The sequence below is a fragment of the Tachyglossus aculeatus genome, chromosome 19, assembly GCF_015852505.1.
Source record: "Tachyglossus aculeatus isolate mTacAcu1 chromosome 19, mTacAcu1.pri, whole genome shotgun sequence".
NCBI lineage: Eukaryota > Metazoa > Chordata > Mammalia > Monotremata > Tachyglossidae > Tachyglossus > Tachyglossus aculeatus.
The window spans coordinates 30,501,279-30,514,681 of record NC_052084.1 but is presented as its reverse complement, the minus strand read 5'-3'; the positions used below and the strand labels follow the sequence as shown (position 1 = coordinate 30,514,681).

At 48.3% G+C, this 13,403-nt stretch overlaps 1 protein-coding gene across 1 annotated transcript in view; it reads right to left on the bottom strand.

Annotated features, from left to right (window-relative positions):
- The window catches only part of LOC119940984 (cytochrome b5 reductase 4), a 50,835-nt gene extending 38,624 nt beyond the window's left edge, over positions 1 to 12,211 (bottom strand). The window contains exons 1-3 of the mRNA XM_038761405.1: positions 12,107 to 12,211; positions 5,827 to 5,980; positions 1,194 to 1,294 (exon numbers count right to left, since the gene is read on the bottom strand). Of these exons, the coding sequence (XP_038617333.1) occupies positions 1,194 to 1,294; positions 5,827 to 5,980; positions 12,107 to 12,181 (330 nt within the window). The 5' untranslated portion in view covers positions 12,182 to 12,211. The remainder of the gene's footprint in view (positions 1 to 1,193; positions 1,295 to 5,826; positions 5,981 to 12,106) is intronic.
- Between the last annotated feature and the right edge of the window lie 1,192 nt (positions 12,212 to 13,403).

The following is a 13,403-nucleotide window of genomic DNA, read 5'->3' as shown; positions in this document are numbered from 1 at the left end:
CACAGTCTTTAGGGAACTATATAAAGAATGAAATAGAAACCTGAACTGAGATGAGAGAAATAAACCACAGGTAAACCAACATATCAGAAGAAAACTTTATGGCAAATGGCCTTAACAAATCCAATTAGAATTTTTTTTCAAAAAAAAGCAATTACTAAATTGTTATGGTAAGACTTTGTAAAAAAAAATCCAATGGAAGAAGGGGAGGGAGGGAGAACTGACACCTGAATGAATGTTTGGGTCTCAACAGATAATAATAATAATAATAATAATGGCATTTGTCAAGCGCTTAATCTCAACAGATTCACTACCTATAGGTCAGTGACAAGTGAAAAAAAAATCAGGGTTAATAATCAGGCAATCTTTTGCAACTGGAAAACACAGCAACAGGAGACAGAGGGGTAACAGGAGAAAGCACAAGGTAAAACAAACAGATAAGCCAAAGGCAGCACACACAAAGACAGATGACCACCAGAGAGTATCTAATTAGAAGGATTTTTGTTTCACTAGTGAACTAAATCCACATTTGCTGAGCCTTGTGTAATTTACCAAGACCTGTGATCTCAAAAGAACCATGAATCAACCTACTAAAGATGACCTCATGACATTCTGATTTAAATGTGAGTTTTCAACAATACTATTTTATTCCAAAAGCACTTGTTCATCAGTTCACTTCAAACAGTTTAATAAAAATGATCAAATAAAGAGGAAACATGGTCAAATTTTATAGGGCGCCACACGGAACTTCTTTGCCATGATCCCTCGGAAAGTCTATCCTACTTTTCTTAGTACCTAAACTCTTCTCAATTGTTATCTAATTCAGAGGGTAGAGAGCTAGATAACCTATAAAAAAGCCATAAAAGTAGAAGACAAGTAGAACATGAGCAATCACCACCATTACAAACATAAATCAAGCATCTGCTGAATACGTGACAATGCTGGGCCACGGGACCAAGAGAACTGGCCTTTGGCAAATGTTATTAAGACTCTTCTCTATCTTTTGCTTTTTCTTCAAACTTAAAGATTGCTCAGAAATATTTACATTGTGGTGCACCTAAGGGATCAGGAACCACGTCTGATTCGATTACCCTGCATTTTTACCCTGGTGCTCAGCACTGAGCTGGCATTTACTAAAACCCCTTTCAAAAATGAACTTGAAGCGCAGTTGCTCTCCAACTCCGCCGGCCTCTTACCTGATCAAACAGATTTGTGCCATCTGTTCCCGCTGCTCTCATCAGCTCATCCTCCCCGCCAGGATGATATTCCATGTACGGGCTAACATTGTAAACAAGTCCTGTTTCCGAGATGAAAAAATAAGATCATAAATCAACTAAAAATATAATTCCAAAGTATGTTCCATTTCACAAGTGGCAGTTTGGAAAGAATCCTGCTAATGCTTAAATCTCAAAAAGGGAGTAATGAAAAACATTTATTTTGAATTACTAAACAGCAAAACCCAGCTTTATAACCCAGAGGCCCTTAAAGACAAAAAAAAAAAAAAAAACTGTGACTGTCATCCAAGTCAATCAAGCAATCAATTAATGGTATTTATTGCATGATCACAGTGTGCAGAACTCTGTACTAAGCGTTTAGGAGAGAACAATACAACAGAGTTGACAGACACCACCACGAGATTTCTTCAGCACCAGTGCAAAAGCAAATGCTACCATCTTCTGCGTCTACCTGATCTCAGCGATCCCCACTGATGGAGAAAGACTTGAAGATGTGAGAATTGTAAAGCCTGGATTCGGATGGTAGGACTTGCCCCCTGATCTATGGCTTCGTTTAAAACACGAAGGGACTGATTTTGTGGGAAGCGAAGCACGATATATCTCTAGAATTGCTTGACTTTGACTCCTGAAAGTTAAGTTTGGGGAACTGGTTATTGAAAACTTGACGACAATCTGCTCTACTACTTACATCTTCTCACCTAGCCTGGGCTTTCCAGGTTCCATCCAGAATCAGGGGCCCAAAGAGCTCTTGAAAGATCAGCCCATTCACCTCTCCACATTAGGAAGGACGGCCCCTAAAACAGCCCTGGAAGGACAGAACTTAGCCTCTTTCTGCAGACGCTGGAGGGTTTTCCAGATCCACCCTCTGCTCTCCATAAGCACTTAGTACAGTGCTTTGCACACAATAAGCGTTCAATAAATACAATTAATAATCCAAACTGCCACTATCCAAGTTTAGGTAGAGTTCTCTATCCACATCTCCTGCTACTCCACTTCGTACTCCACTCTGTTGGCCAGAACATTACTCTGCATGCTTTCACTCCCCAAAAGCCTCCATTCCTCTCCCCACCAAGCAGAAACTCTTGACTTTAATGCAGTTAGCTCTCTCCCTGCTACTTATCCTGTTTTCCCATCCCAGCTCACCCCTCAGTTCCTCCCAAGATAACCTTCTGACTGGACCTCATCCACAACTCTCCAGCCTCTGATGCCTCGCTCGCACCCGTCCACCTGCCTGAAACGCTCTCACTTAACTTCACCAGAACCCAGCTCCCTCCATCTTCAAAGGCCTGAATTCCCACCTTCTCCTGGAGTTATTCTCCAATTACACACCAGTTTCCCAGATCACACCCTTAGCACTTGTGCTATTTACTCATGTGCATTTCTTTATCCTTCCATACGTTTGGAACAGCCACTGCTTTGTGAATGGCCCCCTTCAAACTCCTCAAAGTCGAGACGCACTTAGTAGGGTGTTTTGCATGAGGAAGGTGCTTAATAAAACTGATTTCTCAGGAATCAACCACAACTGTTAACAGGGGTGCTGCTGAAACCCTACCACAGCTGGAAACGCTACAGTAGAAATGAAATAATAGCAATCAATCTAGAAGCGAAGCCCTAGAGTAAATCCTTGCATTGAGACATGCCTGCCCAAAACAGATTGTTTCTTTTACTCCAGCCTTCAGATAAAGAAAAGTATCAAATAAGAGAACAAAACGTGTTTTCCCTTAAGATCACTCTCCCCGGAGGACCTCGGACGAAGAGTGAAGTCTCGATTACATTCTGGAATTTAAAGAATGGATCGGTACTATTGAAAATACTATTTGGCAGCTTCAATTGGCTGCAGCCGTTCACTTTGACTTACAAATTACTGAGGACAAAAATCAAAATCTCTCCACATAAAGTTACTCAAAAAATACTCTCAATGACTGTGAACACTTTGCCATCTTGTGTTGATAAAAGGAATCGTCTACGAGAAATTCAGTGTGTCAAACCGGGACAGGTATCCCTCCTTTTTTTAAATGGTAGGCACTCAGTCATCGTCAGCGGTCACAGCAGGAGAGCAAATCCCTAAAATGAGAAAAATGAAGTTTTTCCCATCTCTGTCCCCCTAATCCCAGTTCCAAAATCTGGGCCCAATTTTGACTGAAAGCTCCCTGAGAGCAGGGATGGCATCTACCAGCTCTATTGTACTGTACTTTCCTAAGCTGTTAATACAGTGCTGTATGCATAGTAAACACTCAATAAATACCACTGACTGATTGTTATTGAGGAATCTAGTCTATCCGGATCCCTTCTACATACCCATGCCAGAACATGTCCAGACTTGGGCCCGAACGTCAATATTGGACTTCTTTTGATTATTACGAGAAATTCAGTGTGTCAAACCAGGACAGGTACCCCTCCTTTTTTTAAATGGTAGGCACTCAGTCATCGTCAGCGGTCACAGCAGGAGAGCAAATCCCTAAGATGAGAAAAATGAAGTTTTTCCCATCTCTGTCCCCCTAGTCCCAGTTCCAAAATCTGGGCCCAATTTTAACTGAAAGCTCCCTGAGGGCAGGGATGGCATCTACCAGCTCTATTGTACTGTACTTTCCTAAGCTGTTAATACAGTGCTGTATGCATAGTAAACACTCAATAAATACCACTGACATTGTTATTGAGGAATCTAGTCTATCCAGATCCCTTCTACATACCCATGCCAGAACATGTCCAGACTTGGGCCCAAACGTCAATATTGGACTTCTTTTGATTATTACAAGAAATTCAGTGTGTCAAACCAGGACAGGTACCCCTCCTTTTTTTAAATGGTAGGCACTCAGTCATCGTCAGCAGTCACAGCAGGTGAGCAAATCCCTAAGATGAGAAAAATGAAGTTTTTCCCATCTCTGTCCCCCTAGTCCCAGTTCCAAAATCTGGGCCCAATTTTGACTGAAAGCTCCCTGAGGGCAGGGATGGCATCTACCAGCTCTATTGTACTGTACTTTCCTAAGCTGTTAATACAGTGCTGTATGCATAGTAAACACTCAATAAATGCCACTGACTGATTGTTATTGAGGAATCTAGTCTATCCGGATCCCTTCTACATACCCATGCCAGAACATGTCCAGACTTGGGCCCGAACGTCAACATTGGACTTCTTTTGATTGTTAAAAAAAATATTAAGATCTTGAAAATTAAAAGTCCTCATCCAGATTATGCTATATATCCATGTGCCCCTTTCAACTGATCAGTACTTAGTGCTGTGTAAAGGGGCACCTGTACCTAGGCTGCTTGTGAGCATCACGTGAGATTTTACAGTTTCTTGAACGAGGCTATTTGCAGGCCTGTTCACCAGAAGAATGAATCACTTAATCAATCTTATTTACTGAGCACTGTATTAGGCACTTGAGAGAGTATAACACATTCCTTGTCCACAATGAGCTGTCTAGAAGGGGACACAGACATTTATAGAAATTAATTACAAGTGTGTAGCTAAAGTGCTGTGGGGCTAAGTTGAGGGTGAATAAAGAGAGGAAATCAGGGCAATGCAAAAGAAAGTGGGAGAAAAGGAAATGAGGGCAGTCGGGGACGGCCTCTTGGGGAAGATGTGCCTTCAATAAGGCTTTGAAGGTGGGAAGAGTAATTCTCTGTCATGAAAGGAAGGCATTCCAGGCCATAGGCAGGATACGGGCGAGAGGTCGGCGGCGAGATGGATGAGATCAAAGTATGGTGAGTAGGGTGTCCAACCTTATTATCTTCTGTCTACTCCAGTGCTTAGTACAGTGCTGGCATAGAGGAATCATTTAACAAATACCATAATTAAAGCAGTTTAAAATTCAGTTTTAAAATAGGATTACATCCCCCAAATCTGTTTTTTATCTTCCCTGTTTTCTCAGCTCTTCATATGTCAAATTTCTATAGGATCAGTTTTTATTATGTCCTCCAAATGTAAAAAAGTTAGAGGTATATACCCACCCAGGTGCTCAAAAAAAAATGGGTCAAAATCTGCATTTCCAACCATTTTTACTCTTTTTGCCCGTTTTATAAAGCAGCAAATCCCACTCTTTGCAAATACTTTTCGGCTGCAGATAAAAAAGAAAACTTCACATCAAACAATAGAAAGAGCTTTTGTGTCATGGCCCTGGATAGCCCATGGGAACCACAATGGGTAAAATCCAAGAGGCCATGCCCAATTTTGATATCCCATACGATTCACGGACCAGCGGACTGTTACGCTCCATGGTGCCTAGGCACTGGCCAGATCTTGGAGGACAAAAAGGGGGCGGAGGCTATGGCTTCTCAGCCTTATAAACACAAAAGTTCCTTCTTATGGATTCCTTTGGAGGAAACGGGAGTTGGGAAGGAAGGGGAAAAGGAGGATTTTTGTCCATTTCAAGTTAAATGCAGAACTTATTACTTCCCCTTCTCATTCAAGCCTCTTAAATGATGTGGTACAGGCTGTCCTGTTTTTTCACACTCTCATCATCATCATCATTGCCTAATATACACTGTTTACGGGGCTGAAACAATCAACTCTTAAGCAACCAAGCACTCAGTGAAGTGACAGTCATGAAAGCCACCATGGCTTACTAGGTCTGAACACAAACACGGGACCCACCTCTTATGCACACCCAGCAGTCATCTTTTTTGTTATGCTTAGCGAGCTCTTCTTCAGTTACTTCTATCAATCTTCCTCTCAGTCCTGATAGATCTTTTCCACTTTTTGTCAATCGAATCCAATCCATAAGGCTTCTGCCTTTCTTTAAAGGTACCTGGGAGGGAAGAAGAATTCAGCCAACTCCATCATTCAGAACTGGGACTATCTTTTGCCCAGGGCTTCTCCAGGTGCTTCTACTGTTTGATTGCCGCTCTGATAATTACACCAGGCAGGCCTTGGATTTTAGGAAAATCAGGTCCTCAAAGCCATGTCTAAAACTGACACATCATAAGCTGGAACCCATTTTCTCAAAGGAACAATATTATCAATAGGGGATTGATTACTGAACCACTGAAGAAACCCCTACTTTTAATCAAAATTACCAAGAATTATGTATTCAAGGCAATGATGTTATGTTACTCTATCTAGATTTGGTCAGAAGGGTTCCATGAAAGAGTAGCTGACTTCTACTTCATTGAAAGTAAAACAGATATATCAACCCTCCCTCCCCGGTGAAGAGGTAACTATTCTGTGTCTCGTGAAACTTTCCTCTCCCATCTCCCACTGTGGCTTTTTTAATTGTCTCCCCATTTCCCTGGAGCTTCCAGCCTTCTAAATTGGCTAAAGTGGCATTTATGGATCAACTACAGGTCTCATTTTTTCCCATTGCCTCCCTTCCCCCAGCAACACAGAAAACCAAGAGCCGGCTGCACAAATGAAAAGCAAAATCACAGTTCATGACCATCGACTCCAAAGAAGTACGTATGAACCAAAGTGGAAAAAACAAACAAATAATTCCAAGGGTTTGAGCACGGGACAAATGCTGAGTTCTAAAAATGTACAGTAGAGAGAAAGAAAAGGGTGAAGGGGAAGAAGGAAAAAGGATAGGAGGGAGAAAAGGAGTCCAGGACAACAGGAGGGGAGAAAAGGAAGTCTTCCCTGCACTCCAGAACTTTGTCCCAGGGTACACTATAACATGGAAGAATTGTTCTTCCCTAGAAAAATTCACATCACAGAACAGCTTCTTCTCTTAGATAAATCCTGCCGGATTGGATCTCACGCATAGCCCTTTGCCGACTTGGCTCTCTTCCCTGTCAGGACAGGCATTCTCACTACGCGTGCGTGAGAACTCACTCTCTCTCTCCCTCTCTCCAACTAGGGACCCCCTTATCTTCTCTCAACACTCCCACCCACCTCAGAACACAACTGTCCCCCAAATTCACAAAGAGATACAAACCTCCCAACCAGGAACTTGACTTTTCTTGGACTACGCCACACCACTCCCAGCTCACCCTCTTAACCCTGGATCCCATTTGCTCCCCAGGGACACCATATGCCATATTTTCTCACGCTCCGCCTGTGTCCCGGCCATGGAGCAGCACTGACCCAGACACAAACACAGTCCTCTTCCCACATATGCAAACCTCCGCTCCACTTCCTCGGAGAAACTTCTTCCCCTACTGCCTGAAACACCACCACCTTACCTCCCCGACATTCTCACCAAATATCAAAACTCCCAATTCTGGGATCTCTCTTTTCCTATTCGTCCAATCCTTCTCGGGATCATTTCTGGGACTCTGTACTATCTCTGCATTATTTCCCTCTCCCTGTAGACTGTTACCTTCTTGCACTCCCCCAAGCTCTTAGTACAGTGCTCTGCACACAGTAAGTGCTCAATAAATACCACCCCTGCCCAACTTCTGAGAAGACTGAGTCCCATGGCGGGCAGGGACTGTGTCCAACCTGATTAACCTGTATCTTCCCTAGCGCTTAGAACAGAGCTTGACACACACTAGTTGCTTTCAAAATACTGTAATAATAATAACAATATCTCAGAGATCTTTTCCCTAATTTGTGACTGGTGACATTACGTAACTGTAGTTTGGTTTCCTTTTCTCTAAATCCCTTTTCTCTTCGCACTTGACTCTCAACTTTTCTTCCTCTTTTTGGCCCACACTCCATTGTATGAAGTTTTTTCTGCAATTTTTCCCCTCTTTCAGGGCAATTACCACCAGATCTTTGGTCGTCTACTTTCTCCTTCCTTCCCCTAGCAGGAACCTTGGCCTGAATGACAGGGACGGAGACGGGACTCCCAGATTTAATCAGAGAGTGGATTGGCTTTGCATGGGAACAGAGCTGCATCTGTGGGCCTTAGGCAGGAGAGGAAGTTGGCAGGAGGAAGTGAGATCCCTCAAAGGTTGATGTAGAGGTCATGCTCCACGGCAATCGTATTTATTGAGCGCTTACTGTGCGCAGAGCACTGTACTAAGCACTTGGGAAGTACAGGTTGGCAACATATAGAGACAGTCCCTACCCAACAGTGAGCTCACAGTCTAAAAGGGGGAGACTGAGCACACCGAACATGAACAAAATACACAGAAGTGAACACTCAAAACATGTATGGGGAACTTTTGATCCATGACAGAGATCATGGGCAGCCTATGGGTCACTTCACTCCTCTAATGCTGTGCCTCACTCTCTACCACCTCACAAATGACAGACCACCCCCTCCCCGTCTTCAAAGGCTTACTAAAAATCACCTATCCTCTAGGAAGCCTTTCCCGACTAATCTCTCCTCTCACCCCACTATTTTCCCTGCCTATTGAATCGTTTACGCACTTGAGTCCTCCCCCCTAAGCACTTGGAGGTTACTAGCTAACTCTCTCTACCCCACCACCCCAGGAAATCAATCAATCAATCAATCGTATTTATTGAGTGCTTACTGTGTGCAGAGCACTGTACTAAGCGCTTGGGAAGTCCAAGTTGGCAACATATAGAGACAGTCCCTACCCAACAGTGGGCTCACAGTCTAGAAGGGGGAGACACAGAACAAAACCAAACGTACTAACAAAATAAAATAAATAGAATAGATATGTATAAGTAAAATAAATAAATAGAGTAATAAATATGTACAAACATATATACACTCCTACTGTACTCTACTGTACTCTCCCAAGTGGTAAGACACTGCTCAGCATAGAGTAAGTGTTCAATAAATACTACCGACTGACTGATACCAAGGTCCTGATGTTCTTTAAGAACTAGAGCTAGGTCTCCAGAACTCCAGATAAGGACCCTTAAAGTCTAGATTCGGGTACACTACTTTAATCCATATAGTTCCAGCTCTGGCTTAGTTTGCAACTAAATACAGCCCCACACCCAAAAGAAAACAGCACTTTTTTCTTTGTCTCTTTAAAGGGAAAACTCCCCCAAAGTTAGGCCTTTTTATGGTCTGCTCCGCTAGCTGCCTTAAATAGTTTATGGCCTCATTTAAACAATTGTGGTCCCAAAACCACACCAAAATCTTTCTGGTCAGAAGATGGGTGTTCTCCTCAGCACGATCCCCTTCTCCAGGGCCAGACCTAAAATTCCTCTCCCCACTTTTCCACTTTCTTTTTCTTAGTCTGTTTCCGCAGCAAGACTGCAAGCTCCCTGAGAGCAGAGATCATGTTAGTCAACAGGATTAGCAGGGGGGGAGTGAGGTAAAGGAGCAATCAATCAATCAATCGTATTTATTGAGCGCTTACTATGTGCAGAGCACTGGACTAAGCGCTTGGGAAGTACAAATTGGCAACACATAGAGACAGTCCCTACCCAACAGTGGGCTCACAGTCAAAAGGAGCAGTAAGGAGTGAGAGGGGTACAGCACTTAGAACAGTGCTTTGCACATAGTAAGTGCTTAATAAACGCCATCATTATTAGTACAGGACCAGGAGAGAAGGGGGCACAGGATTAACAGGGGGAGAGTGGGGAATAGGGCCAGCAGGGAGTGAGGTACAGGCCCACGAGAGAGACAGAGAGTTGGGTACAGGACCATTCATTCATTCATTCATTCAATTGTATTTATTGAGCGCTTACTGTGTGCAGAGCACTGTACTAAGCGCTTCGGAAGTACAAGTTGGCAACATATAGAGACGGTCCCTACCCAACAACGGGCTCACAGTCTAGCAAGGAGTGAGAAGGCTACAGGGTTCATTCATCTACTCAGTCAATTGTAATTACTGAGCGCTTACTATGTGCAGCAGGGAGTGAGTGGGATAGAGGGTCAGGAGGGAGAGAGTGGGATAGAGGGTCAGGAGAGAGTGGGATACAGGGACAGCAGGGAGGGAGTAGAACAGAGGGTCAGGAAAGAGTGGGGAACAGGGTCAGAAGGGAGAGAAGTACATATTACATATGTAATAAACACATATATACTTAATACATACACACATAACATATAAAATAAGTACATATTTACTATTGTATTTACTTTATTTTGTTAATACGTTTTGTTTTGTTGTCTGTCTCCCCCTTCTAGACTGTGAGCCCGCTGTTGGGTAGGGGTCGTCTCTATACGTTGCCAACTTGTACTTCCCAGGTGCTTAAGTCCAGTGCTCTGCACACGGTAAGTGTTCAATACGACTGAATGAATGAAAAAGGAGAAGGGAGAGTGTGGGGTACAGGATCAGCAGGCAGTGAGTGAGTATAGGATCAGCAGGGAGGGGGAGAGGGTCAGCAGGGAGAATGGGGTAGAGGGTCTCAGCAGGGAGGGAGTGGGGGAGAGGATCAGAGGGGAGAGAGTGGGGTACAGGGTCAGCAGGGAGAGAGTGGGGTACAGGGACAGCAGGGAGGAAGTGGGGTACAGGATCAGCAGGGACGGAGTTAGTACAGAGTCAGCAGGAAGGGACTGGGGGAGAGGGTCAGCAGGGAGGGAGGGAGTACAGGGTCAGCAGGGAGAGAGTGGGGTACAGGGTCAGGAGAAAGAATGGGGTACAGGATCAGCAGGGAGGGAGTTAGTACAGAGTCAGCAGGAAGGGAGTGGGGTACAGGATCAAGAGGGAGGGAATGGGGTAAAGGGTCAGCAGGGGAGTGAGTACAGGGTCAGCAAGGAGGGGGTGGGGTACAGGATCAGAAGGGAAAGAGAACGGGGTAGAGGGTCTCAGCAGGGAGGGAGTGGGTACAGGATCAGCAGGGAGGGAATGAGTACAGAGTCAGCAGGAAGGGAGTGGGGGAGAGGGTCGGCAGGGAGGGAGGGAGCACAGGGTCGGCAGGGAGGGAGTGGGGGACAGGGTCGGCAGGGAGGGAGTGGGGTATAGGGTCAGAAGGGAGAGAGAATGGGGTACAGGGTCTCAGCAGGGAAGGAGTGGGTACAGGATCGGCAGGGAGGGAGTGACTGCAGAGTCAGCAGGGAAGGAGTGGGGTAGAGGGTCAGCAGGGAGAGTGGGGTACAGGCAGGCAGTGGGTAGAGGGCCTGCGGGGAGGGAGTGGGGTAAAGGGTCAGCAGGAAGGGAGTGGGGTACAGGGTCAGGAGAGAGAATGGGGTACAGGATCAGCAGGGGGGGGAGTGGGGGAGAGGGTCAGCAGGGAGGGAGTGGGGGAGAGGGTCAGCAGGGAGGGAGTGGGGGAGAGGGTCAGCGGGGGGGAGTGGGGTACAGGATCAGGAGAGAGAATGGGGTACAGGATCAGCAGGGAGGGAGTGGGGTACAGGGACAGAAAGAGGGGAGTGGGGTAGAGGGTCAGGAGAGAGAATGGGGTACAGGATCAGCAGGGAGGGAGGGAGTACAGAGTCAGCAGGAAAGGAGTGGGAGAGAGGGTCAGCAGGGAGGGAGAGAGGGGGGAGAGGGTCAGCAGGGAGAATGGGGTAGGGGGGGGTCTCAGCAGGGAGGGAGTGGGGGAGAGGATCAGAGGGTCAGCAGGGAGGGAGGGGGGAGAGGGTCAGCAGGGAGAATGGGGTAGGGGGGGTCTCAGCAGGGAGGGAGTGGGGGAGAGGATCAGAAGGGAGAGAGGGGGGTACAGGGGCAGCAGGGAAAGAGTGGGGTACAGGGACAGCAGGGAGGAAGTGGGGTACAGGGACAGCAGGGAGGGAAGGAGTCCAGAGTCAGCAGGAAGGGAAAATGGGGGAGAGGGTCAGCAGGGAGGGAGGGGGGAGAGGGTCAGCAGGGAGGGAGGGGGGGAGACGGTCAGCAGGGAGAATGGGGTAAGGGGGGTCTCAGCAGGGAGGGAGTGGGGGAGAGGATCAGAAGGGAGAGAGTGGGGTACAGGGGCAGCAGGGAGGGAGTGGGGGAGAGGCTCAGCAGGGAGGGAGCGGGGTAATCACGGTGCCATTTGTTAAGCGCTCACTACGTGCAAAGCACTGTTCTGTTAAGCGCTTAGCCCAGTGCTCTGCACACAGTAGGCGCTCAATAAATACGACTGAACGAATGAGTGAGTGTTCTAAGCGCTGAGGGTCGTGTAAGCAGAAGGGTGGGCGCCGGGGGCTTACCTTGGCTCTCCCGCCCGAGGCGGCGCGCTGCTGAGAGCCCGCCGCCGGGAAACCCTGGCTCGGCACGTTGAGCATGGTGGGGCCGCCGCCGCCCGCCCACGGCCGGGGGGGGGGGGAACCCCGGCGTGACGTCACCGCGGCACCGCCGGCGGGGGGACGGGCACCCCGACGGGAGACCAGCACGGCGGCCAGTGCGCATGCTCCAGAGGACCGACCAAGGCGGGGCGCATGCTCAGAGGAGGACGCCCCCCCCCAAAACTGGCGGCGCGCATGCTCAGAGGAGGACTGCCCCCCCCCAAAAGCGGGAGGGGCGCATGCTCAGAGGCGCGCCCCCCCCAAAGCGGGAGGCGCGCATGCTCAGAGGCGGACCCGCCCCCCCCCCAAAAGCGGGAGGGGTGCATGCTCAGAGGCGCGCCCCCCCAAAGTGGGCGCTGCGCATGCTCAGAGGCGGACCCGGCCCCCCGAAAGCGGGAGGGGCGCATGCTCAGAGGCGCCCCCCAAGTGGGTGGTGCGCATGCTCAGAGGCGGACCCGGCCCCCCAAAAGTGGGAGGGCGCATGCTCAGCGGCTCGCGTGCCCCCCCCCAAAGTGGTCGGTGCGCATGCTCAGAGGCGGACCAACCCCCCCCCCAAAAGCGGGAGGGGTGCATGCTCAGAGGCGCCCCCCCCCCAGTGGGCGGTGCGCATGCTCAGAGGCGGACCGCCCCCCCCCCCAAGGCAGGAGGGGTGCATGCTCAGAGACGCGCGCCCCCCCCCCCCCCCCAGTGGGCGGTGCGCATGCTCAGAGGCGGATTCGACCCCCCCCCAAAAGCGGGAGGGGCGCATGTTCAGAGGCGGACCCGGCCCCTCAAAAGTGGGGCGGAGACGCATGCTCAGAGGCGCGCCCCCCAAAGTAGGCGGTACGCATGCTCAGAGGCGGACCCGGCCCCCCAAAAGTGGGCGGTGCGCATGCTCAGAGGCGGACCCGGCCCCCCAAATGTGGGCGGTGCGCATGCTCAGAGGCGCCCCCCAGTGGGCGTTGCGCATGCTCAGAGGAGGACCGGCCCCCCCCCCCAAAGCGCTTAGTACAGTGCTCTGCACACAGTAAGCGCTCAATAAATACGATTGCATGAATGAATTGATTGAGCGCTTACTGTGTGCAGAGCACTGTGCTTCCCAAGCGCTTAGTACAGTGCTCTGCACACTGTAAGCGCTCAATACGATTGAATGAATGAATTGATTGAGCGCTGACTGTGTGCAGAGCACTGTACTAAGCGCTTGGGAAGTACAAGTCGGCAACATCTAGAGACGGTCCCTACC